This window comes from Trifolium pratense, linkage group LG1 (genome assembly GCF_020283565.1).
Source record: "Trifolium pratense cultivar HEN17-A07 linkage group LG1, ARS_RC_1.1, whole genome shotgun sequence".
In the NCBI taxonomy this organism is placed as follows: Eukaryota; Viridiplantae; Streptophyta; class Magnoliopsida; order Fabales; family Fabaceae; genus Trifolium; species Trifolium pratense.
In genome coordinates this window covers 15,789,887-15,817,579 of record NC_060059.1, presented here as the reverse complement: position 1 = coordinate 15,817,579, position 27,693 = coordinate 15,789,887, and the positions used below count along the sequence as shown (strand labels likewise).

General features: G+C 30.7%; 2 protein-coding genes across 4 annotated transcripts; one reads left to right on the top strand and one right to left on the bottom strand.

The window, feature by feature from the left end:
* The first annotated feature begins 9,137 nt into the window (after positions 1 to 9,137).
* LOC123898729 (probable lysophospholipase BODYGUARD 3) lies at positions 9,138 to 13,793 on the top strand. Its single transcript, XM_045949746.1, has 4 exons — positions 9,138 to 10,283; positions 10,761 to 11,089; positions 11,198 to 11,400; positions 13,347 to 13,793. Exons 1-4 carry the CDS (start codon positions 9,650 to 9,652, stop codon positions 13,675 to 13,677), a joined length of 1,497 nt encoding a protein of 498 aa, XP_045805702.1. The 5' UTR covers positions 9,138 to 9,649; the 3' UTR covers positions 13,678 to 13,793.
* Positions 13,794 to 15,710: 1,917 nt separating this feature from the next.
* Positions 15,711 to 23,052, bottom strand: LOC123899401. Of its 3 annotated transcripts, XM_045950524.1 has the most exons (9): positions 21,788 to 23,034; positions 21,726 to 21,751; positions 20,735 to 21,102; positions 18,677 to 19,777; positions 18,413 to 18,568; positions 17,917 to 18,268; positions 17,419 to 17,489; positions 17,185 to 17,307; positions 15,711 to 16,475 (listed from the first exon to the last, which is right to left on the bottom strand). In XM_045950524.1, the coding sequence occupies exons 1-9, from the start codon at positions 22,765 to 22,767 to the stop codon at positions 16,131 to 16,133; spliced, it is 3,522 nt and encodes a 1,173-aa protein (XP_045806480.1). In that variant the 5' UTR covers positions 22,768 to 23,034; the 3' UTR covers positions 15,711 to 16,130. The 3 variants fall into 3 exon arrangements, 2 of the variants coding, with proteins under 2 accessions (XP_045806480.1, XP_045806472.1); XM_045950516.1 differs by having other exon boundaries at positions 21,726 to 23,052; XR_006805593.1 differs by lacking the exon at positions 15,711 to 16,475 and having other exon boundaries at positions 17,940 to 18,268; positions 21,726 to 23,035.
* Positions 23,053 to 27,693: the final 4,641 nt, after the last annotated feature.

Sequence of the window (27,693 nt, the reverse complement as noted above, 5' to 3'; positions counted from 1 at the left end):
TTTCTCAACTGTCATCCATATACTTAGGGGGATAACTTCCAACCTAATAACTAATTAACAACGTACTAGTATTTCATGTGAAATAATTAAGATTAAGATAGAATTATGACTAAATGCAAATACGAATAATTCATTGTTTTGTCACAAATTAATGATGCTAGTAATAATTTGACTTGCAAGAGAAAGATTTAACGTGTGTTGGAAAGAAGAATATGTCCTCAATCCTCAGCATGCATGTACCAGCGTCAATTGTCAAAAGGAAAATGTTATTCCAACACAATTTTCAAACAAAAATATAATAAATATACATTTTTTATTTTTTTAATATTATTTGCATGCATCGATTTCCGTGCATGTAAGTGGTAAAAAGGTGTGTCAATTTTGTGTCCCCAAATTTTATGTTTAGATAACACTCCTCTTGTCAAAAACATTTTGCCTACTCTATAATATTTTTATTTTGTCTTTAATACATATAGCTAGAAATGAACAAATTGCAAGCTAGTATGTATAAATTGGACTTGGATATAGTGCAGTGGGACATAACATACAGTTTTACACTGTTTTATATTATAGTCTTTGGATATTTTATTGAGTGGTATGGATTGAAAGTGACAAAATCATCATCTTATAGTATAAATGGATCCAATGGTTTATACCAGAACGAACCCGGATTTGCTGCTGTGAAAATACAACACAGTAGCATGTTGTAACTATTTCTATCCATTGATTTTACATCAAACAGGTTACAATACACATGCTTCAAAATACCTGGACTATTCACTAAAATCAAACGGCTGATACTGTAACTGCGTTAACACAGATATAACAGGCAATCTATTCCATATCAGAATTGTGTCTTCTTTCGCAACACCAAAATCCATTTCCGTATAAATTAAAGTTGGATTATGTTAACATGTGGCTTAAGGGCAGGGCATATGTTAAGATGGTTAAATATAGAAGTTTTGTATTTAATGATGTAAAAAATTTAATGCATAAAATAGTGAATGCAATTTTCAAGAATTCTTTTTTCTATATTTGTTTCTTATATCATGTGTCCTAAAGGCACATGTTAACATTTTTCATTAAAGTTTTAACGAAGTTAGATGGGACAAAGTAATGCCGACAATTTATTACCGATAATAAATTGGTTTAAGAGATTTGAACTTTTAAAATAAAAGTTTGTCTAACATGTGCAATATTGCACATGTTAAAACAACTAAAATTAAAGTAGTAACTTTTTATTTAAAAATAACGATTATTTATTAAAAAATTATACATTTAATATAAAATACATAAGTTTCAATACAAATTTACTATTTTGAACTTCTTAACATGTGCAAATTTGTACATGATAGGAAAACCCCTTAAATGATCATGGATTTAACCTATAACTCTTGTGTATAAAGAAAATACACAAGTTTCAATACAAACTTACGATTTTCCTTCGAACTTTCGTCCATCTAAATTTTCAGTTTTCAATTTTAGCTTCTAGTTTTTTATATAAAAAGTTCACATAGTAATTAGTTTCAAATGACTTCTTTTTTATTAAATATCATTAGTTTAATAATTTAATTATGGGTCATGTTTTTTTAAAGCATGGGTCATGTTAACGTGTATCTTAAGGGTACACATTAAGGTGTTTTAATATATAAATTTGTATTTAATAATAATAAAAAATAATACTTGAAAAGTTAAAATCCACAAGCTTTAAAAAAATATTTTTATATTTACTTCCTTAATGCTTGAAAAGTTTGTGCACTAGAAATCATAAATTGAATGAATAACTTTCACCAAAAAAAATTAAATTAAATTGAAGGAACAACAACTACAACACAAGTTAATTATTCTGGTTTCTGGTCGATTGTTAAGTTATTAACATTAATAATGCTTAAGATAAGAGACAATGTCAATGAATTGAAGTCTTTATCTATCTTTCCTATATAGGAACCTTACTTTTCCCCAACTTGTTCACATCATCTTCTTCATGCAACATGGACAACATGGTACTCCCGTTCACATCACCTTTCATTTTGTATGCCTTTTTTCCCTTTTTAAATTTTTTCAGTCTTTTTTATAAAAAACAAATTCATCTATTAAGGTTCTTTAAATAATTAATGAATTTAATATATATTATAAATCAGATTCATCGATTATTTAACAAACTTTGAAAGGTGATTGACTCTTATAAAAATGATCGGGAGTATTTGTTTTCTTCTTTTATTTGGTCATGGAGAAAAATATGATTGGTTGGAAAATGGTGAAATTAATTCAATAATTTTTAATACAAGATTATACTATAATCACATTTTATCCTAAAAAAACTATAATCATATTTTATTTTTTTCTTTTTAGTAATAATATGAGTTATAGATGGAGGATGAGGAAAGATAAAGATACCAACAAAATTGGAATGTGTGTCTCTATCCTGATGCCTAGATGCTCTTAATTTATCAAAAAAAATACTTCAGCGTGCAAATTAAATAAACATATACAAGCCATTAACAAATAAAAAATAAACATATACAAGCAGCAATCATGCATATAAATGTCAAGAAAATACATAAACATTGATAATTTTAAGATATCGGAATATTAATTTCCTGAATTTTCATATTTTTTTAGATAATAATTGACACTAAAATAATCTCATGTGTTTGTTTCAAGTCTAGAAATAATATACATGGGAATATATGTGTAGGAATAGATATACACATGTTTGGTACAAAGTTGACATAAAATTATTCCTAGATATGAAGGTTCATTGGAATAAAATAACTTCCAATAACTTTTCTTATTACCATGATTTTATTCCCATGAAAATGGGTGGGAAAGAAAAGTTTCTATGAAAATGGGAATACATTTTAAATAACTGCTTGTAACTTCTCTTTTTCCCATGTTTATCAATAATTCCTAGGAATGTAGTTAACATAAACCAAACATAATTTTTTTTAAAATACATGGGAATTTTATTCCCATTATTATTTCTTGGGAATATTATTCCTGGGAATAAAATTAACAACCTTGAAACAAACGCCAGTGATTATAGGTATACTACCAAGTGTTCCCATGAGTTTAACTTAGTTGGTAAAAGACATTGCATTTTATATGCAGGGGCCGAGGTTCGAACCTTGGACACTCCATTTATTCACCTTAAGGTTGAAATTTCTAACCACTAGGTTAACTGACAAAAAAAAAGTATACTACAAAGTATACTTTTTTTAATGCCAAATTAATTTATAACTTTATCCTAAAAAAAAATTTATAACTTTATTGATATAGCTCTTGTGATAACCGAAAGATATTTTGACGATAGTCTCTAATTATCATAAGTCTAATACAAATACAAATTAAAAGAGGCATCTTTAATCTTTCTTCCCAAAATAAAATTGGCATATACTAGGGTCTAGGATTGTAAATTTGCTTCCATGGCATTATAGTATCCACAATTCTCCAAAGCAGTCATTTCAAAGAGACGTTGTGATATTACTTTCTAGGTACCACAATATACTATGTCGTTTTGGCATTTTTACACGTATTAAAAAAGGTAATTAATGTTGTATGGAAAAGAGAGATTATGAGTTGATTTACAAAATTGTCCTTCATTTATTATATGAAAAAAATAAATTGAAGAATTGAAAGAAGAGAGAGTAATAAATAATTAAGGGTATAATAGGAAAAAGAACATTAAACGTTTCATTGGTAATATAAAGCGACATATATTGTGGTACAAATTTTTCCCCAAAGTGACATATATTGTGGTACAGATGGAGTATTAACGAAACAACTTGTTTAACTCATAAGTGGAGTACTTCTCTCCGGTGATAGGGATTTGAATTCTCTAAATTTGTTTTCCCTAAATTTACCTAAATTCAAGTAAAAATAAATTAAGAGAGATAAAATATTGCATATCTAGGTGCATTTATCCTAAAATTTTGCCTAAATGTAAAAAATTTAGGAAATTATGACTTTAGAGAATCCAAATCTAAGTGACGGTTCTCTCTAATTAATTACTACTGTATTATTTCATTAATATATATCGCAATTCAAAAACATTGTCTGACATCTATTTTACGGAGCTTCAAGAATATAATCATCAGCAATGAGTGTCCTAATTTTCCTAACATAGTGTTTCAAAATGTATTGTTTAAACCATTAAGGATCATGATTCTATGTTTTAACAAAATGTCACCGTTACACGCTATAGTAGATCTGAACCATCCATTTTAAATTGGTCGGCTCATATTGCATCTTAACAAAATTGGTACAAAACAATCTCAACTATTAATTTTAGATCAAACGATGTTAATAGTAAACTGTGTAAAAATTGTGTGTAATTATACATCAGGAATCTTGTTCGAGCCATGAAAAAAGAAAGAAGTCATAGATGCAAGATGTTGGATCGTGGGGGGGGGGGAGTTTCACTGGACTTGATCATCACATTGGAGGGGGGAGTTTCTTTATTAGGTAAATGGTGTTAGAGATTGTGTGAACCAAGAGAGTTTGTGGTTTAAGATTTTAGTGGCAAAATATGGTGTGGATGATGGTAAAATTAAAGATGGTGGTAGAATGGAATCTATTTGGAGGAGGGATTTAAGGATGGTTAGGGTGAGTAGGTTAGGGTGGGGAGTGGATGGTGCGGGTGGAGGTGGCGTACAAGACCTCATGCTTGGGAGGAGGAACAAGTTGTCGAATGTTGTGCAGATTAATTCTAAATAAGCTCCCTACAAAGGATAATCTTGTGATACGAGGTATGAATCAGATGGAGTCGCTACTTTGCTCAAGAGGATGTTGTATTAATGAAACAACTAATCATTTATTTTTTTTATTATGGGGGTTTTTATAATATTTGGAGATGTATGGTTCGGTGGTTAGGTATAGACACTACATTTTCGGTTGATGCATATTTTTATGTTGTTCAATTTGTAGAATTGTTTAATAAAGATGTGCATAAGTGATTGTTGGCAATTTGAACGCGTGTTGTTGAATCATATATGAAAAAGAGAGGAATAACATATTTTTCTCTCATAAGACATTATCAATTGAGATTATTATTTGATAAAATTAAGATTCTCGTATGGTGGTGACTGGAGTCAAAGAAAAAATATTTCATATATTATTTAAATATGTGGTGGTTTAATCCGTTATTTTGTTTAGGTATTAGAGTCATGTCACGTGACATGATCGGTTATGATATGTAATTGTTTTTCTTTTGGGGTTTTTTTTATCCTTTTTAGACTTGTGTAATATCTCTCGATTAGGTACATCTTATACCAAATTGAATTATTTTTTGTTAATATTTTTTTAGCTTCTTCAAAAATAAAATAATAGTCAAACATCAAAGAGATTTGAAACCGTAAAAAATGTTGCAATAAAAATATTACACTAGAAAAAAGTAATAAACACATAAATTTTAAAGAATAGTAATAGTATATAATATAATGTCCAGACTCGATCCTCTCCAATGACAGAGTGGTCAGTGGAATCCGAGCCATTCAAAATAAAAGTTTTAATATTAGAAAGAGGAGAGATAAAACATTCAAGGGACTAGATTGACACTTGAAAAAAAATTAACCGGAGAAAATTCATTCTCAAAGAAAGAACCTAAAATCAGGGCTTATATTGTTATGCATTCAAAGTTTGCAATGCACAAAACTAATTCAAAGTATGAGAAATTCTAGCTTGTGTTAATGCAAAATAATTGCAATTCAAAGTTTCAACTAATTCAAATAAATACTATATACTATGTCATACTGAACTAGAACTTGGACTATAGTAGTCAATATAGGCTATCAAAAAATTTGATCTCATTAATATTTTTCAACTTCATCTAAACATGTCATTAATTATAAATTGACACTGATAAATTTCAGTTTGAAGGGTTCAGATGCATAATTGCTCAAACTATATATGTTATCAAATTTGCCGACTAACAGGTCTAAATATTTTAGGCTGCTTCCAATCGTATTAATTTCAGGTAAGAGCAGCCACCATATTTCTTGTATCCAATTATTAATCATAAGAAATTTATTCAACAATTTTAAAAATAAATAAAAATTATTCAATTTATCCATATGCGCCTCTATGACCACATTTTTCAAAAGACAAAGACATTTTATATAGTGGGGTATTATGGTCAATTCAACACATACATCTTTATTATATCGATGAAAATAAAGAGGAATCAAATTAGTTATATCGGTAGTATTGTTTTCTTGCTTCATAATTTTTATCACACATTTATAGTACATAACTTGTGATTACCCACCCCAAAATATACATCGGCAGCATAGTTTTATTGCTCCATAATTTTTATCACACATCTATATAACAAAACTTGTCACTAGATTATCTCTATAAAACTTTATGAAATTTAAAATCATTTCATTTAATTAATATCATTGATATATACATTAAAGATTAACATTATGTCTAATGTGTTAATTAGGTGATTAAGCTCAGGTGGTTAAAAAAATTCATCTGATAATGAATTGTTCGAACATGAGTTTAATTTTTGTGTGAAACAATTTATTATCAATTTTTTTTACTCTTTGTCTTACAATGTTACTCTGACAAAAAAAATTTTGTCTTACTTTTATGTTATTTTACGATATCAATGAATCATTTAAAGTAAATAAAAAAAATAAAAAATCATTTAAAGCTTTTTACCTATTATTATATTTTTCTTGCTATTTACTACTAATTTTTTCTCAATTTTCTAGTTTTTCATTTTATAACAATAATGATGGATAATTTTATAAATTATGTTACAATTTATTTCTCATACAAAAATAACTATGTTTCTCATACAAAAAATTAAAATATATAAAGGGGAGAGGCTAATTTACTAGACTAGTACGGAGTTTACTAAAGGAAGCCGAGAGGAAAGGGTCTCAAGATAGCTTCAACAATAGAAAGTCGAGCTGAGAAATACATAAGAGAAACAAATTCAACTCAATCTTAGTTAAGAACTCGAGTTTTTTTTTCTTTGTCAAATAGGTTAGTGGTTAGAATTTCACCTTTTTTAAGGTGAATAAGTGAGAATATCAGGGTTCGAACATCAGTCCTTGCAATAATATGCAATGTCTCTGTCATATGATCATTAAGCTCACGAGGACTAAGAACTCGAGTTTAACTCCTAAGTAAAACAATATATTTTTTGTCAAATTCTACTTACTTGACTAGCAAATCTCAAATCACCAGAACCTCTTTATCTGGGAATCAGGTGGTTAAAAAACATGTAATACTTTATTGAAAAAACAAAATAATGTTTTCTGAAAGAAAATAAAAAAAGAATAGGTTAAAAAAATTTGAAAACAAAAATATATCTAAATATCGTACTACTTTGTATGACTTTTTCTTATGAATACTTCTAGTATATTTTTTTTTTTGTACAAATTAGTACTCTAGTATAGTAATATAGAATTTTATTTTATATTCCACGAAAACAAAAGAAAAAAAGTAATAATGTGGGACATGATTATTCTTTGGTACATTTAAGTCCCGCAACTAAGTTGGACAGAGTCTTGAAAACATTGTGAATTGAGAAACAATTGAAAAACGGTGATAAATTTGGTGCCCAATAGCAATAGGGCATGGAGCTCATGTGGCATGAAACAGATTGCATTAAATACAAGAAGGATTAATTAGCTCAAATAGTGATAAAATTATTGAGAATGTTACTAAGTCATCAATCAAATGTTAGTAGGACACTCTTTCATAGTATGATAGAATCATCTAAATTATTGAGAATGTTTGGTAAATTATGTACATAATTTTGTTTTAACCAAAGGATATTTACATGACGGTGATAATATACTCCTCTGTCCCAAATTATAAGGGAAAAAACAAAAATCACACTTATTAAGAAAAAGTAAAACATGATAATTTGAAATATGTTTTTGTGAGTTTTCATTTGGAATAAGTTGCATGAGAAGATGTAAAAACAATTTTTATTGGTTGTTGTTTATTGAGAAAAGGGAAGACTGAAGAGAGAAAATTAAATACAATTTACATTTAATGGGAAAAAAAATTGAAAATAATTTTTCCCTTATAATTTGGGACAAAAAAATGAAATTTTTTTTAACATAAACTCACTTGGGTTTAATCTAGTGGTGTTGGTTTGGATCCTTGAAGTATACTTCTCTCAATGACTCATAAATGATTCACTCTTGTATCAATTTCGGTAAAATTGTTATATAATTTGCACATAGCCACCATAATTAAAATGATCATTCTCTTATAAAATTTGCACAACTCAAATGTACCATAAAATGAGAAAGAGAGAGTAAAAATAACAATCTTTTGAGAAAATATTTTTCACAATTGTAATAGTATTTTTTTTACCATGATATTTGTACAAAGTTTCAATCGTCGTCAGCGATGACTAATTTCCATCGGGAAACCTGTGGGGCACACAAGGTGGACTCTCTCCTCCCAACCGAATTTTCTTCATACGCATGAATCAAGAATCGAATCCTGACCATATGCTTAAATTGATCAAAACCCTTACCACTTGAACCAATTCATTGTTGGTACAACTGTGATAGTTATTAAGGAACATAGTAATGGTGAATTTTTCTTTTACTACAATTAAAAACAAATTATTTAGAAGAATCAAAGTTTAAGTTATACTTAAATTATTTTTAGTCAAATTTTATCTATTTTTTACCTGAATTTTGAATTATCATCAAAGTCACTTTTCTTAACAATTGAAGGATCAATTAAGGAAGATATTAATATGATTTTTTGTGTTTTTGATATTGCGAAATTTGGTGAGATATATTTAGGTAAAAAAGTATATTTAGAATATAAAAAGATGACATGGCGATTACATTATATATGTAAATAAGTAGAGTGATAAAAAAATAAAAAATTCGATTTGTATCCTTAGCAAAAATACGACCACTTCAAAACAAGAATAACCCAAAGAAAAAATTAAGAAAAAATAATAATTGTGGGCACATTAATTAATGGGGTAGGATGAGTTGTATTGTATAGTAAGACGGATGAAGAAAGATGGAAAAAAAAGGTGGCGATAATTTCGTATGGGTAAGAGTAAGACTTTGACTTAAATTTCATAGAATTAGAAAAAGCATCCCAAATTTTTGTTATATATATGAGTTCATTTGTTTACACTTAATATAGCTCAATAACAAATCTTTAGGCAAAAACAAAAAACAAAAACAAAAAATAATATAATTTCCTTAGAGAGGTTCAACAACCAACTACTTTCATTTCTTCTTGGCCAACAAATGCTGTTAAATGAAACAATCAATAACTTCCATTTAACTGTTCTCTATGCTTCTCTGTTTTTGTGTTAAAGTTTCAATTTAAGAGAGCCAAAACCACACGCTTTCACCAACACAACACAACACAACACCACCACCATTTTCCACCACCACCACTCTTTAACCTCAAACATTGTTTTTTTTCCAAACATCCTTAATTTCTTGTTTCTTTTGCATTTTGCAATTTTTAGTAAAAAAAACTGTTGCCTATTCCTACTATTAATTCTTATACTCATTTTTTCTTCTTAACCCCATTTCTCACAACTCTATTTAGTGAACATTTTTTCATCATCATTGTTATCATCATCACCCATCATTCAAAAAAAAAAAAATCATTTCTTTCTTATTGTTTCATTTTTTGCATGCTAGAGAAAAAAGAAGAAAATACACAAGAACAAGAAATAATTATGAGTGTAATGGGAAAAACTAGATCCATTTTAACAATGAGTGGAAGATTTATGAATGAAGCAATAAGTTTCATAGTCTTTTGTTTACTTGACCTAGTCGATTTTACGCTATGTTTTCTCTTTAAATCGGTTGATATGTTAGTTGAATCCGAATGTAAACCGTGTTATTGTTCATCTTCGGCTAAAGAAGCAATAACAAGTGGTGGAAAGATCTTGGTTTCGGAGCATGGAGGTGAATCGAAAATTGTTTCACTTAGTTCAACTAAGTTACAATTGGAAGATATATCTGACACGCTTTATTCTCGTCCTTCGTTGGTTTCTGAGGTTTCGAGGTTAACTATGAACGAAATTAAAAAGTTTAAGTTAGAAGATCCTGTTCTTCATCAATCAAAAAGGAATAATTACTCGCGGTGTTCGAGTTTTACCGGGAATACTACTATTGTGGAAATGCTTCAAGGTAAAATTGGGAACCAAGATGTTCATCCTATTCCTAGATGGTCAGATTGTGATTGTAAAGAATGTTGTTCTTGGATTGATCCTTCTAGTAAACCTACATCTCTCTATGTTAAATCTCAATACCCTACCTCAGGTAAAAATCTTACATTACATTTACTTTTTTTTTTCTTGTTAGTTAATTTATTAAACTAGATCCTCTACAAAAGTTGCAGTACATGGTTGCAGATATAGGGGCAGTTTAAAGTAAGAGAGACGGTTTTTCTCTTTAAATCTAATCTAATTTGCAACACCATACTGCAGTTTTGTGTAGAGGATCAAATTTCGTTACAATATACTAAAATGTTTTAAATCACACTAACATCACGATTTTTGATGCGTTTTGAAGTTGTAAACGTTGTTGCAGACATATCAACAACTTTGATGTTGCAATTTAGAATGAGGCAACCTACCTTTTTCAAAAATATTAACTATACACTTTCTAAAAACGTCTAATTTTTTTTTTTGTTAATTTATAAAGATTAAGAGATATGCATTATTTAATTATAATAGTATAAGATATGATGTATATATAACTAATTAATTTTTTATTTTTTTTCATTATGATGAACAGGTGAAGCAAAAGAAAATGTGTTGTTCATACATGGATTCATTTCATCATCCTTATTTTGGACAGAAACATTGTTCCCAAATTTTTCAAGTGTAGCAAAATCAAGTTATCGTTTATTTGCAGTTGATTTACTAGGTTTTGGGAATAGTCCTAAGCCTAATGAATCATTGTACACATTAAGGGAACACTTAGATATGATAGAGAAATCAGTTTTGGAGGCCCATAAAGTTCAATCATTCCATATTGTGGCCCATTCCTTGGGATCAATTTTAGCTTTAGCACTTGCAGCTAAATACCCTCAATCTGTTAAGTCAATTACTTTGATAGCACCAGTAAGTAAAATAATTAATTTCCCTCCATCACTATTTCTTATGTTGATGTTGATATTTATTTAATGTTCATTTTTTTTTATCTTATGGTTTTTTTTTTTTTTGTTATAGCCTTACTATCCGGTACCTAAGGGTGAAGCACAACCTACACAATATGTGATGAGACAAATGGCCCCGAGGCGTGTGTTTCCGCCTTTGGCGCTCGGCTCGTCGTTGTTTTTTTGGTATGAACATATAACTAGGATGATTTGTTTCCTCATTTGCAAGAATCATCGTCTTTGGATATTTCTCGCCAGACTCATCACTAGAAACAGGTAAGCTCAACTTTTATTTTTTATTTTTAAATGATCAGTGTTAATAATTAATTATTGATGTTCATTATATGTTTATATAGTTTTTTTCTCTCTCGAAAAACATATATTATTTTATTTTTTGCAACTTCTCAACCACTGCATTACTTGCTTCATCATCCTTCCCATTTTAGGTGTTCCACTTTTAACTAACATTTTTTTCCTTTCTTTTTTCTTGGTATTTTCTCAAGACCCTATTTATAACTATACTTTATTAACGGTTTTAAGTTTTAAATTTCTTTGTCAGTAATAACAAATATTAACCCATACAATTTCTGGGAAAAAAATTAATCTAATTTAGAAAGGGACAGTTCTTCTATTTTCTCATTACATGCATTTATCATAAAACTAAAACATTTGAAATAATTAGTACGTACTTACTTTCTTAGCAATAGTATTTTTTATTTATTGGTCAGAATTGTTATTAGGTAGGTATAATTGCAGGATTTTTTGGTACAAAAATAAATGCAGTTTGAACTCCTTCATAAAATGTTTTAAATAAACAGTACTTTGCAATTTATTCTATGTACCAAAAACAAAACAAAAACAAAACAATTTATTCTTAAGATGTTATAAATAAACAGTACTAAACAATTTATTCTTAAGATTAAAGCGAAATTATTTGAACATCTAACATTGGACACTACATTCTGAAATTTAAGTATATACTTTCATGCAAAATTTATAAGCTAAAAATAAAAAGATAGTTTAAGCAATAAAAATTATAAAACTTTTTTTTTTGTACTAACTATACAAAACTAATTATTCCTATTAAATATTATAAAAAATTCTTGAACTCTTTCAAAAATTATGCATTTATTTTCAATTATTTTTTTAATAAAGAATATTTTCTTAATACATAGATCAAAATGCACGTGATCACAAAATCTATCCTATTCATCATTCACACAAAAATAAATATTGAAAACAATGGTGATAGATGCCACCATAAATCACAGGATGGCTTTGGTTGAGTTGTTTTGAGCCAATCTATTCTGTATAATAAGTATATAAAAAAAGAATTTGATGCTGTCAAAATTTAATTCTCAAGTCACAACTCACAAGTCATGTCTTTTTCTCCATTCATTTTAAGAAAGTTGAAACCACCGCACCACCGGATCTTCTTTCATTTCTTTGTTCAATCAATTTTAAAAATAAAAATAATATTTTTAATTTTTAATTCTTATAAATATTTTATATGATTAATATTGAATAACTAGCTTTGTAATATTTAAGTATTTTAAATGCTCAATTTTAAAAAAATGATTTGTTAAATTGATTTTTATAGTAAAATAACTTATTAAGACTACAATACTTATGTTAGCTGAAATATTGGATGATAGCATTAATGTAGTATTATTTAGGTGAACTAATATGTTGAATGAGAGTATTATTAGAAGAGAGGCTGATAAATGTTTTGTCTTTTTATACTAAAATGACAAATAATTAAAAGTAGAAACATTCTAAAAAAAAAAACATATATATATGGTGTAAAAAATAACAAAAAATGTAAAATTGAGTACAAAAAGTGTGGTCCTCATGATTTTTTTACTATATATTACTAGTAGATTTTTTGGTGTGTCATTGGTAATATTAATAATATTGTTCTTGTTTTTATTTAATATATATTGTTTGACTAAAGGGTACAACGCTTAGTTGCTGACATATTTATTATATTTGCACCCTCCCAGCTTGAGGAGGTTTAAGTCAAATGTGTCAGCAATCTGAGTATAGTAGATGGAGTCAGATAGTTTTAATGGTTACATTTATTTTTACCCTTAAATTTATTCTTGTATTGTTGGCCATAAATGAGATTCATTTGAAGTGTATGTTAATGTTAGTAATTGATTGAGACATATTATCTAATTTTCAAACTTTGGTATTAAATTAAATTTGTTGTCTTTCAATAGGGTGAGGACTTACTTGCTTGAAGGATTCTTTAGTCACACCCATAATGCAGCGTGGCATACACTACATAACATTATATGTGGAGCTGGTGCAAAAGTTGGATCATATTTGGAAACATTAAAAGGAAATCCAAATTGTAAAGTTACTATATTTCATGGTAAAGATGATTTGGTTATTCCTACTGATTGTAGCTATGATTTGAAGAAAAACTTTCCAAGTGCAACACTTAGAGTTATTGATGATAAAGATCATATAACTATTGTTGTTGGAAGACAAAAAGATTTTGCTAGAGAGTTGGAGGAGATTTGGAGCTCTACCAACAACAATAACTAGAGAATTATGTTTTGTGTTTAGAGAAGTTCTTGAACAAATTTAAGTGTTAACTTTTGTCTATGTAAACTCAAGTGTTGTTTGTATCTTTTCTCATAAATTACATCTTGCTTACCAAATATTAAGCAAAAAAAGCACATATCACTTTATTTATATATACTTTGGTTCTCGAAATTAAATAAAATACCAAAGTGCATTCATTGCACTATTTAAATTATTGTTTCTTCTGTTTCTTTTTAATTTTTAGTGTTTTTTTGGTACATTAATTTTTTGTGTTTAATACTAACAACAACAACAATAATAATAATTAAGATTATATTTGCTAACTTTTTATCAATACTATATCCTTATATTAATGAAAAGAGAAAGTAAAGGAAATCGATCTTGATCTCTATTTTGCATTCTCTTCATTTTTATTTTATTTTGTAAATAAAAAAGAATCAAATGGTGAAGAACTCACTCATCACTGCAAGTATGCCAATCCATAATTTTAATTATGAATAACTTTAATTCCCTATTAGTAAAAATTATAGAAATTTGATATTTTAAAAATATTCATCGAAACAAATCAAACAAGATCTTATATAATAATATTTACATTTATATATTTTTAGAAAAATACGGTCAAAACAATACATCTGAATATTGTATTTAGTCAAATAAGGTCTTATAAAATGAGACGAATGGAATTTGACATTAAGTGGGTTTAAATATCTTTTACACGTTTTAAAATTTACAAATATGAATCTAGGCTTAATGAAGGGGTGTGTTTGGTTCAGAATGAATTTGAATAGAGATGAGAGAGGGAGCATTTAATATGCATAATCAGGTAGGTGAAATTATCAACAAAAAAGTCGGGTAGGCGACTCAAAAACAGTGACAAATTATTTTCTTTGTCATAAAATAGTGTGACAGCAGTGTTACTATTTATTAGTAAAGCTCTCTTCACGGAAAGCTCACAAATTATTTTCTACTTTATAGGATACCTCTGTTAGAGAAGCTAGGATACCCTAGCTCAAAGTTTCCTTTGTTGAATATGCATATATATATATGTTCTTGAATGCGTAGTTTTTCCTTTGTTGATCATGCTCCACTTTTAGTATTCGATTTCATGGTGATGTGATGAGGACCAGAATAGCCTTATTCACGAAAATGTATCGAGTGATAGATTCTCTTCTTTTCATTTACTAATTAGATAAATCTCTTTCACAGTTCAAGTGTTGTTCATTGAGAGAGGCAAACAAATGCGGTCCAATAAATATTAGGCTTAAATGCAGTTTTGGCCCCTCAAGTTTCACAATTGCTTGATTTTGGCCCCCCATATTTCAATTGCTTGATTTTAACTCTTTAAGTTTCACAATTGCTTGATTTTAGCCCTCCAAGTTTCAATTGCTCGATTTTGGCCCCCCAAGTTTACCCCTTTTTGCATTTGCTAGCCCCCGTTGACTTTTTTGACTATATATTGCTTATGTGACATTTTAAAAAAATTAAAAATATGTTTTAATTAAAAAATAATAATATTTGCTTTTTTAAAAATGTATTAAAAATTGTTTTTCTAATAAAAAGTTTAATAATTATTTTTTATTTAAAAAAAGTTTACAAAGTTTTTAAAAAATAATTCATAAAATGTTTTTTTTACTTTTTTATATAACAAAATTATTTTACAAACTACATATAATAAAAAAAAATTATAATTTAGTTTTTAAAAAACAATTTGTAATTTATTTATTTATTTTGAAATACTTATTTAATTTTAAAATGCCACATAACCAATTTTTAATCAAAATATTCAACGGGGGGCTAGCAAATGTAAAAGGGGGTAAACTTGGGGGGCCAAAATCGAGCAATTGAAACTTGGAGGGCTAAAATCAAGCAATTGTGAAACATAGGGGGTTAAAATCAAGCAATTAAAATGTGGGGGACCAAAATCAAGCAATTGTGAAACTTGGGGGGCCAAAACTGCATTTAAGCCTAAATATTACAACGCATGAAAAGCCACAAGTGTGATATGTCAAAGCTAAGAAGTTACTACTGTGTACAAATAGAACCATACTTCAATCCTTAATTAATAAATAATAATAACTGACAATCAGAGACTAATCCATCGCAAAAGCTACCAGAGTTGTTCAGAAGCGTTTATGAATTGACACTAGTAATTCCTAATCAAAGCCCAATTGTACATTCTTTTTTTATCCCTAACTGAATCTTTTAATAAGTTACAGATTCTACAAAATCTACAACGGTTGTCTCATGCTTCAAAAGGATACTACACTACATAAACTACTACTATTGGAACTATTTACACTACTAATAATACAACGCTACATCACAAATAGTACCGCGCATCTCCCCCACTAGACAAGCTCACAGTCAGACACAAGACTTGGTTGGATTTCAAACCAAGAAATGCAAATTACTGTAAGAATAAACCCAATTAGATATTTAGCCACCTGAGATTAAGCACTCCCCGCGTCATCTGATGTACTTCCTGATGGACGTATTCTGTCAACTTGAACTTCATCCTCACTAAACATGCTCTCTTCACTAGTATTGGAGAATGGACCAGCGTCATCGCCAGTTAGTGAATCAGCTTTTTGTCTCCTCCTGACATCCTTTACTGCTCTTCCCTGAAGAGCCAACCGCCTGCGTTTTCGAGCTTTACGCTTGCCTTTAGGGAACTCTTCTTTTTGCAACTCAAAGTTCTTCCCTTCGGTCTCTTTTGCAGTTTTTCCTTTTTCATATCCATTGTCATCAGATTCTTCAGTGTCCAGCTTACTACGCCTTTTCCTATTAGTATTTGTCTGAAATATTGGTTCATGTTCAGATTAAAAGCTTTATAGACAGAAAATATAATAGCAATGTAACAGAAAGTGGACAAAGCTTAAAGCATGCAACAATGCAAAGAAATGACAAAATGAAGAAAAGACAGATCTTCTACGACATCACATATTACAAATAACTGCAATTAAACTAGAGAATATTGTTGCAATGTAAAATGATATTCACTGCCGGTAGCTTACAAACATCATATCTTCCTCTGTACTTGAACTTGCATTTACAAGAAACTGACTCCGCAAGATTAATGTAACTTCCTACTTTTATAGGGGTCTAGATATTCTCCCTGTTTTACTTCCTGTCTAAGGGAGGAGTGTGTATTCTACTTATCTGCTATCAATTTATAAATAGAAATTATTTTTTCCAATATATTGTCTGCAATTAATTTAAATACTTCAATATAAAAAAGAAGAGCTTCAAATCGGTTCATCTCAGAATCATACAAGCAGGTTGGACATGGCAGACAAATACAGTTTAAGGTTGTATATCTATTAGTTCCCACATGGCAGACAAATACAAATGGGACACAAGCAGAAATAAAAAAGGGTAATTTCTTATGGCCAGAGAATAATCCTATCCTCTTTGAGTTGGTGGGTTTTATGAAATTAAATTCTAATTATGATTCAATAAAACAATAGACGGCTCAAGTGGGATTATCAAATTACATATGCATACCTTTGGACCACGATCAACCAACCTCGCCCATTCATGTCGGTTCCTCAAACAATCAAGAACAGCTTGGGAATGACTTGCATATGCATATCGCTCCCCGTTATGTTTCCTCAAGTTGGGCCAGTGCTGTGACAATTAAAAAGAAACAAACATGTTCATGGACAACTTATTTCAACCCATGGCAGGAAAATAACAAAAGTAGAGAACCGCTAAAACAACAGCCATAGAGAACCATACCGGTTCAACAACATTACAGAGTTCCTCATATGTCATCCGTTTGCCCTTGCTCATTATATTATTGATTAAGCCTGCATTTGAATACATATGTATATTGATAAGAAACTATCCACAAAGCTCACAATATATAAGCACCGGTTCTTTTCATTTTGTAAGAGAGAAAGTATAACACTCAGGTATGTGGTGCTCGTCTACCTACAAATTACAAGAGGCGGTTGTGCCCAGATATAGATCCACTTATGGCACAAACTATTGACTGTATAAAAATAATTTTTTGTTATAAAATCTATGTAGCATTCAAGGTATTTGAAACTGAACCCGAGACTCAAGGTTACTGCATGAGTTTTAAAAGATGTGAGACTAAATAAGTATTTTTTTAAAGTCTCTGTTTATAAACCAACATGATCATCCTATGTCTCTATGGAATGAATATAGAATGGTTTAAAAATAAAAACAAACAGGTAAAAAGCAATCATTATCTCCCTGAAAGAAAGCTACCAGGTAAGGTGTGATGAACTGGCCTTCCAGCAGTTGCTGTATCATCATCAGATATATTCCTGGGCGAGCTCCTCATTGATGACAAATTACGATCCTCGCGAGGGGAAGGTGAACGGCCGTTTCCAATGGAAGAGGTTGTGGAAACAATATTACTTGTAATAGAATTTGTAGCTGTCACACATGCACGGCCTCCTTCTTCCTTTACAAAAGCATCTTCCACACGTGCCATGTCTTGTTTTCTCTGATCAGATGATTGACCCTTCTCTTTCTCTATCTTTTTAGTTTCATCTTCATGGTCACGAGAACTGCAAAACCCATCTCTAGTTGCATCCTTGTATTTTCTTTTAGACACCTGTACATATTACCATACAATAAGTCACCACCATTATGGAGATAAATTGACTGTCTTTATTGTAAAAACTTGCAAAATCTCTAGAAATGAAATTCATATATGAAGCCATATATATCATTTTTAATTGTTGGCACAAAGTCCTACCAAATGGTTATCCTTTCCTCCAACTGATGCTCGCTTCATTAGCATATTTGTAGCACTGGTAGAAGTCAACTGTGGCAAGCTACCCGTCTGACGTGCACGGGGTACCCGGGGTACACGAGGTGAACTATTCAGTTCTTGATGCAAGAGCAAAGCCAGCTGCCAAAATATAACATAAAGATCAATTAAGAGAAAAGGAAACAAGGATATTCTATAGGAGAAACATTTTTGGAACTTAATTAGAGATACTAGAAGTGGAGTCCAGACCTCTTCATCACTTAGCATTGACGAATTTAACGTTGGAGAAGGATTCAATGATGGTGTGTGGCTCTGATTCAACTTCGAGGAAGGATGGGCATTTGTTTGATTAAGCTTTTCTACTTTCTGTGGCACTGAAGAAGAAATCTTATTCTGTACTTGTGATTCTTTTTTATGGTGCATCGATGCATTAGTCTCACTAGAACCAAAAACACTTGGAATCTGATGACCCGGGGATGGTTTAGATGATGAACTATGAACAGAATCTCTCGCATCTGGATTTACTTGCTTTGAAATGGAATTCTGTGTACTCCTGCTTGAATGTAATCCTTTTGAATTGGAATTCAAAGAGGATTTTGGACGTTCTCTTACATACTTCCTTGGAACTTCATCCATTGCAGTATCATTCTTACAACTTTCACTCTTTAAGTGAATGCTACGATCAGCTTTAGCCCCATGCTTCGTAAATGGATTAGCGATTTCAGCATCTTCAGATTTGAAGTCATGACTCAACGATTTGGAGGAGTTCATGGTTGATGAAGTTGGAGACGACTTCCCGACAGAAACTAGCATTTTACTTGGGCATTCAAGTGCTTCAGATTTTGATGCATTCTTAACAGAGTCCGAACCATCTTTTGATTCTGAAAATCTCTTGTGTGGTTCCAAGGAACCTTCAGACCCCTCTACTTTTCCAAGACACAAATTAGCAGGTAAATCATTGAGTTCAGTGGTATGGTTATCAGGGACTACTTCTGATGGTATGCCAACATTAACCGCCTTATTTTCACATAAAGGTAAACTGAGAACTGCACCGTCATTCACTTTATCAATATCAGATGTGGCATCAGATGGCTGTCCATTGTTTTTAAGATCACTGATAGGAGAAGAATGAAAATCCGGGAGCTTAAACTTATCACCGTCATCTTCACCTATCATCCCCTTAACTTTGCATTGTCCAGAGCTTGGATGCTGGTTACAGTCAATATCTTGAGAAATTTGCTTTTCCATATGTTCTGGTGCAGAACCAGAATGATCTTCTGGCTGAGGACTCGCAGCGCTTCTTACTACTAAAGTATCATCCACATTATTAGCTTCCAAGCAATCTCCACCCTTGTTTGTAGAAGCATGAAATGTCATCACAATATAGTGTGAGACGAAGTCTAAAGGCATACAAGACAAGACAAAACATCCGTAAAGCTATGCATGACAAACCTAGTAAAAAATATGCACAAAAAAAGAACCTAGCTCCCAAGCTGGCAAATATCACATATTTAGGCATGACCACGACATGCTCCAAGTTTCAAAAAAAGATGCATGGAAGAGAACAATGGCTTGACATTTTAGCAAAGTATTTGATAAACAAAGAAGGTTTCTTAAATTTTATTTTCAAATTAATTTACCATTTACCAAGCTCTTTCACGAATCTTTCTCCACAATTTAAGTCTTAACTAATCTCAAGCACCACCAAAAAGGCAATGTATTGTCTTATTTTAAAAACATGATTTATTTTTTTATCAAACTGTTATTCTAGATATATAAGCACATCAGTCATTTCTACAATCTGCTCAAACTCAAATTACTTAAAATCCTGGCCACAGTTCTTTGAGCCTGCAAACCCTCCCTTAAAACATCTCAAAACTGCACTACATTCTTTAAACTAAGGTTGAAGAAAAGGGTATTGGGGTAGAAGAGGAATTTATGAAATGCATGACACATCAAACACAGACTTAACCATATGTCCCAATATATCAGAAGCCATGGCCCTTTAGTTGACTATCAATTTATCACCAGATACTGAGCAAATTTTATCACATGCCGTCTTAGGCTCTTAACTCTAGATAGTAATTCCTTTATAGTCAATTATCATTGGAGATAGAAGTTAGCAGACCATTGCAATGATACAAGAAGAAAGCTCACACGGCCAATATTGATGCTATGTTATTAAATGCAGAATAAGGCAATAAGTGCAGGCAGGGTATTACTAATTGACACATGCTTAGACATAATATAGGATTTAATTTTCCAAACTTTGATAAGTTAGATTGCAGAATTGTTAGTAATACATACCTTCTTTTTAGCTGAGGCATTTTCAAGATACGTATGCTTTAGAACTGATGTAACAGCATCATCAGTCTTAGAAGACATCTCCAGAACTTTATGGCCAGTCTTCTCTTCTGCTAATATATCTCCAGCAGAATGACTACGTCTTGATTTCTTAGGATATAAAGCTTCTGAAGACTCCTCAGTAGTTGTCAAGTTGTTATTTGATACCTCCATGATGGTACCAACAGCAAAAGAATCATTAGAAATATGATCTCGAACAACTGTGTCTTTTGAGTTTTTATTCTTTATGCTCCGAATGCCATCCTTGAAAACCTTCGGACCTCTGTCTCCATAAAATGCCAATTGTTTTGCATCACTGGTGGGTGTAAACACTAGTAATCAAAATGAGAGGAAAAAGAGACAGAGTCAACAAGCACGCGCCAAGAATTGCAAGATGTGGAATACCGCACAATGAAATAAGATCAGATAACTTTTTCATAGTATTTAGTAATAATTTTAACCAAAGGAAATTACCAGGATAGATATATCTTGATGGAGATAGTTTCAAGGCAAAAATCAACCACTAAAAGAAAGATAATTACTTTATAATGTTTATACATACTATACTACCTAGCAATTAACATGTTGACTAAACCATATTTTGTAAACCTAGTTTTATTAGCTTCCGATCCTACCAGCCTCTCAACTAAAACTTGTTTACTAACGGAAAAATTCTTGTGTGTTTATAGATCTTAATGGATAAATTAGAGTTTCTGAAAAGTTAAAACACAAAAGCTAATTTCAACTTTTACGAACCTGTGTTGTCTAAAAATCCAATAATTATTGCACAATTATTTTAATAATTCTTTTCCTATACGTCTTTCCGGAAAAGCATATATCCATATCTATCATCTAGGCCACCGTTAACATTTAAGTAATTATCCACATTAAGATGGACAAATTAATAGTAGAACCACATAAAAGGGGAAAAATAAAGTGAATCAAATCAAATAACCTGCTTTAGAAGAATGTGGGGTCCTCCTCTTGGAATCTACATCTTCTCGATCCGAAGTCCTCCTCTTGGGATCTACATCCTCTCGATCAGAAGTCCTCCTCTTGGGTTCTACATCCTCTCGATCAGAAGTCCTCCTCTTGAGATCTACCTCCTCTCTTTCAGAAGTCTTGACCCGCTTCTTCTTCCCACTCCGGTCTTTGGAGAATTCATCTTTCCTACGCTTACTCGACTGAACAAAAGGCCTAATCAAAGTCCTCTCCTTCTTGACCGCATTATGGACACGTGGCATATGATCTCTGCCAAACTTGCCCATTCCACTCTCCTTAAAGCCCTTCTTACCCTGGCTTGATCTCATATCAACCAAAGCCGCAACAGGAGACGTAGCTAACACATTATTAGTCTCTTTCGATAACGATAAAAGAACCCCAGCCCCATTATCCTTATCCTTAATATCATTATCATTCTCTTGTACACCCTTATCATCATTCTCATACCAAGACGGAAATTCCCTATACTGAAAACTAAACTTCTTAGGAACATAACCAGTACATTTCCACAACTGCGGACCAAAAATCGACGACACAGCCTTTCCAGCAAACAGAGAAGGATCACCACCAGGAATACCCTGAACATGAACCCTCTCCTCCATAGGTATATCAGTCCATAACTTAAAAGGACGACGCGAACAAGACCCAGCTCTAGCAGACGAAAGAGAATTACTTCTATTATTATTCCTTCTCTCTAAGGAAATCGTCTTCGTCGGAAGCTCAACAAGCAATCGAGCAACCTCGGTTTCTTCCGGATTGTTTTCCATTCCCGCACGGTTGTTCTTATTCTTGCACTTATCACAAGCAAACATATCATCACCTTTCACATAACGAGAACAACGCGTATGAACCCAAACATCGCACTCGTCACACTTTACCATCTCTTCGCCGTCGTCAAACGTGACGCCGCAGATGCAGTCCACCGTCCATGAACCGTCGACCCATTCGTCCGGCGGAGGGTCAAAACTCTGAGGGCGATTCGATCGCCCTTTCATTCTAGCGCCGCGATCTGTTCTGGTAGCTATTTCTAAACCCTAATTTACGAAACCTTGTAGTTTAATTGAGAAATTTAGGGTTTGTGAAATAGAAGAAAGAGTACCTTAGAAGTTGCTGAATATTGTGATGGAACGTTGTGTTGCCACCGCTATGGAGGAAGATTTTCCGATCGCGCGTGATGGAGGAAGATTTTCCGATGGCGCGTGTGTTTATCTATCTACACATGCATGCTCGGAGATAATGAAGCTGAAAACTACTGTGTGTTTTCGGGTTATGTTGAAATATAGGTAGATTTTTATTGGCTTAGATTGGGCCTCTTGTAATATATAATATTGTTGGGTCTTGTTATCCCCACCGTTGATTCTTTAATTCCCACCCCTCTATCTTTCAAAGAAGCATTGAGCATTTGAAAGTTTGTATGTGGAACTACTAGTCAAATTTTTGAAGTGGTAACTATGGTAGTATTGATGTTTTCCTTTCTTTGCCAATTTTTTATGGCGTAAATTGGATGACAGGGCATTATAAAATCTTTGAAATAGGGTTAGTGGAGAAGAAGAAGGGTGGAAATTTGGTCGAGTTGTATTTTTGAATAGTTTTGAAAACCTTAATGGGTTGGGGTTAGATCCGGTTTAAATAAATAAAAAATTGTTTGTGAAAATTGGAATGAGAATTGTGTTCTTATGTCTTTCTTTATTTTGAAATTTTTAGGGTTTTGAGGTTTGTTCAAGGTTTCTACTATAGATTTTTATGGTGTTTTATTTATTCTTAGCCATTGTAATATTTGTAGGACTTTATTCACCGTTCAATCAACCCATAATCAAGGGTTTAGTGAGTATTCATGTGAGATTCAGATCGGTAGGTGGTAGGAGATAATCGTTAAAAAAAGAATGAGATCAAAGGTTAAAAAGGGGGAAAAGATTGAAGGTGAAATGGGCAACGAGATCGAAGATTAGAGAGAGGTAAAGAGAGTTTCACATTAAACCTTCTTCCAATATTAATATATGTGTCTACTTCATATTATGTTGAGGTTGTTGTTCTTTTTTTTGTTCTTTGTGAGTTTTGAAGGACCGATAAGAAAATAAAGAGGGAGAGATAATTTGGATAGATGACGATTGAGGAAGAATGACACTAGGATTATTTTGTATTTAATGTGTCATTCAATTGATTTAATAATAGTTTATTTTAATTAAAATAACGTTGATTAAAATAAATATTCATATAGACACTAGCATGTTTTTTTGTTGCGGCAAATCCTCATAAACGAGTTCTAATGTTTGGCTTCATTCATGAAATGCGACAAGTTCTCAAAGTGTTTCTTCCGAAGATCCATATAATAAAAGGTGATCAACGATAAACTTGTCAAGCATTTGCTATCAAGCAAAACAATCATCATTATTTTGTTAAAAAAAATTATTTACCATATAAAGATTCAACTGTTTTTCCTCTTCATTTCTTTCACTGGACAATGAGTTTAGCACGAACAACTTTTTTTTTGCTCTTATCAAGTACATAACAAAACAAATGTTCTTGATGTATAGTTAGGGCAAATATCTAAAATATTAAAACCAAATTATTAAGTAATTTGCATAGAAGTAGATCGGTACGTGTGTATGTTCTACCATTTTTTGTAAACATAATCATTGATCAAAATAATGCGTTTCTTCTCAAAGGCTCCGCCGGCCCTAAGTTTTTATTCATTTTTCTTTTGAGTCTCTTCTCCTTCCTTTACGGGCCTCATTTTTTTTTGTCTCTTTTTTAATTCAAATAAGTGGTTTTCACAGTTTATGTTTTTAGTTTCTTTCTTTGGTTGCGGCGTTGTCGTCTGAGTGTGGTATTGTGTTGGTTGTCGTCTTTATACGGCGTTGTTTGATTTTTCGTCTTGTTGCGACGTTCTTAGTTCATATTGAAGGATCAACTTCAATCAATTGCATATTCAATCAATGACTTGTGCGTCAATGTTGCAGATCTGAAAGCATGGGCATTCCGGTGACTTTAGTTTTATCATATAATTTGTAGACATTTTGTCGTTGTATGCTATTAACTTGGATGATTTGAGTTTGTTCGTAGATTCATCATTTTTGTTTTTAACGATGTTGAATTTGTATTTGCATCTGATGTATTATATCAATTATTGAAGTGAATGAATGTCATTATTTTTTTTAGGCAAAATTACACTACAGGTCCTTTATTTTATTTTTTTGTAACATTTTGGTCCTTTATCTTATTTTTGTAACAATTTGGTCCTTTATCTTTTTTTTTGTAACACTTTGGTCCTTATCTTATTTATTTATAAAAAATAAAGGACCAAAGTGTTATAAATAAAAAAAGATAAAGGACCAAACTGTTACAAAAAAAGAACTAAAGTGTTACAAATAAAAAAAAATAAATGACTAAAGTGTTACAAATAAAAGATAAAGTACCAAAATGTTACAAACAAAAAATAAAGGACCAAAATGTTACAAAAAAATAAGATAAAGGACCTGTAGTGTAATTTTGCCTTTTTTTAAGAAAAAAAAGAAGTAATTTCCATAGAAAAATTAATCTAAAAAACAAGAACTAGAAAGGCTTATAATGAAAATGAAAACTTCTCTAGAGTGAGCAAAATAAGGATGACAACACACTACTAGAAATAAGATATTTAGCAGCGACTTTTGTACATCGACAATTAAATTGTTGAGAAAAACATGCATATAGCAGCAACTAATTTAAGTTGTTGTAATAAGTTATATTTTTTTCTAAACAATTTCATTATTGTTGAGAAAAATGACTTATCCCAATAACAATTATTGTTGTTGGAAATAATGTAATTTTTAAGTGTGCATAGCAACAACTAATTTAAGCCCTTGTAATAAGTTGTTTTTTCTCAACAATCTCATTATCGCTGGTAAAAATCACTTATCCCAACGGTAACTATTGTTGTTAAAAATAATACAACTTTATTAGATATATTCGTCTTATTTTTTCTATCATTTTTTTATTGACTATTTTGTTCTCTTTTTTTTTGTTGATAGAATTGACTATTTTATTCTCATTTCTATATTCCTACCTATGACGTATTTTATTCTTATTTTTAAGCATGTAATAATTCTTTTATCTTCAAAAAAAAATTTATTGTATTTATCTTCTTTTTTTTTAGTGTGATTGTTGAGTTGATCGTAATCAACTTTTTTATTGCTATTTTTATGCATATAGATTGTTCTATTTTGTTGTTTTATTCCTATTTTGAAGCATATCATCTTTTTTTTTTATCTTATATTCTTTATATATATATATATATATTCCAATGAAAGATGTAAAACTTGCAACATAGTTAAATTAGATAAGGATAAATTAGTAATTTTGGTGGTAATTGACTTTTTTTTGGTACATTAATTAATTTTAATATGTTAGTAGTAGATTATCTCTAAAAAAAAGTCATTCTAAAAGAAATAAATTAAATAAATTTGAAACATATGCCCAAAAATATCGACATTATAGTTAAAAGTCAAAACACAAAAAAAAAATAAAAAAATTAGGTAACACCACAAAAAAATCATAGATAAAAATCCGAAAACTAAATAGATGGCGGAATTGAAAAATTAGACTAAAGCACCGGCGGTATTTCTTAGCGCTGAAAAAAATTTGTGGACAGTTTCTTTACAATAATTGTTCCATTATCTTCATAATGTAAACTCCTAGCTCTAGTAGTATGTATATAAATCAAAAACTTAACAAAGCCCTCTTCTTTCATAATCAGATCATTAACCCCTTTCAATTTCTTTCTAAATCAGTGGAAATAGAAATTAGTTTGTTCTTCGACAGGTACAAGCTTTGATTTGCTGCGTTTTTCTCTTGATCAATCTTGGTAAAATGTTTGATTGAATGCGTCGTTTCTTTATAGGGTTTGTTAGGAAATTTTCTGCTAGATTTCTCTCTATCAAAATATAGGGTTTCTTTTTGTTTGATTGTCAATAAAAGGGGTTGAAGAATTGGGTATTTAAGTAACGAATCTAGGGTTGAAGAAAGGGTTTAAGTAAGAAGTGGCTAGCTGAGTTTGGATTTCACTATGTCTGTGCAGTTTTCTTGTATCTTTTTTTCTGCATTTTTATTATTATTTTTTTCTTATTTCGTTTATCTGCATCACAGCCATATATTTTATGGTTGCAATAGAGTTTTATTATGCAGATGCACAGGAAACTAAGTTTCACTTCAACTATGTCATATTGTTATGAGTCCATTGGAAAAGAAATAATCGATAGGATGTTATGTCTTGTAATAATGATATTATAATAAGGTGTATGTAGTGAGTGAATTTATGTTTGTCTTAATATGAGTTTTTCCCTAGTAGGAATATGTAGAGGAATTGGTCTATCTCTGGTTCAAAATATTGTCTTTCAAATATTACTAAAAGATTTTTGATATGTTTTGTCATTTACTTTATTTAGTTATGGCACCCTCAAATCATGATCCAGATTATCAGGTTCCAAATTCTTCAAATGCTATTATAAGTCAACAAGGTACTTACTTATTTAATTTGCTTAACTTTAATTTTTCTTATTCATATACTATTTGTTCTTATATTTTAGTATCTTAAAATATCACATTATACTTCTCATAAATTTCTCTGTTGGGTAAAAATGCAATAGATTGTACAAATACAAGAAAAAATGGAAGAGGAATAATTATTGGCTTAGGTGTCTCAAAAAAGAAAAAGAAGAATGCTACTGGAAAATTGCATGTTGATATTATATTCCAGCAGATAAAATGGTAGCTGTTGGACCAGGAGCTGCAAATTTTGTGACTGAGGTCTCAATCGTTGTCCTAAAGAATGCTTCTTTTAATGTCAAAAAGTGGGAAAAAATACCACAAGCTAAACTTGACAATATAGTTTCAAAAGTTTTGGTAAATTATAAGCTTGTACATTTTTATTTTATTTGATTTCTTCT

What these genes read in the sequence shown, in the direction of transcription:
- LOC123898729 (XM_045949746.1), top strand. Translation starts at nt 9,650, where the DNA reads ATGCTAGAGAAAAAAGAAGAAAATACACAAGAACAAGAAATAATTATG. An exon ending in CAATTACTTTGATAGCACCA is followed by an intron (nt 11,090 to 11,197) that starts GTAAGTAAAATA and finishes TTTTTGTTATAG; the next exon opens with CCTTACTATCCGGTACCTAA. An exon ending in AGACTCATCACTAGAAACAG is followed by an intron (nt 11,401 to 13,346) that starts GTAAGCTCAACT and finishes GTCTTTCAATAG; the next exon opens with GGTGAGGACTTACTTGCTTG.
- LOC123899401 (XM_045950516.1), bottom strand. Translation starts at nt 22,767, where the DNA reads ATGAAAGGGCGATCGAATCGCCCTCAGAGTTTTGACCCTCCGCCGGAC. An exon ending in CAATGCTAAGTGATGAAGAG is followed by an intron (nt 18,569 to 18,676) that starts GTCTGGACTCCA and finishes ATATTTTGGCAG; the next exon opens with CTGGCTTTGCTCTTGCATCA. An exon ending in AGTTCATCACACCTTACCTG is followed by an intron (nt 17,490 to 17,916) that starts GTAGCTTTCTTT and finishes ATTCAAATGCAG; the next exon opens with GCTTAATCAATAATATAATG.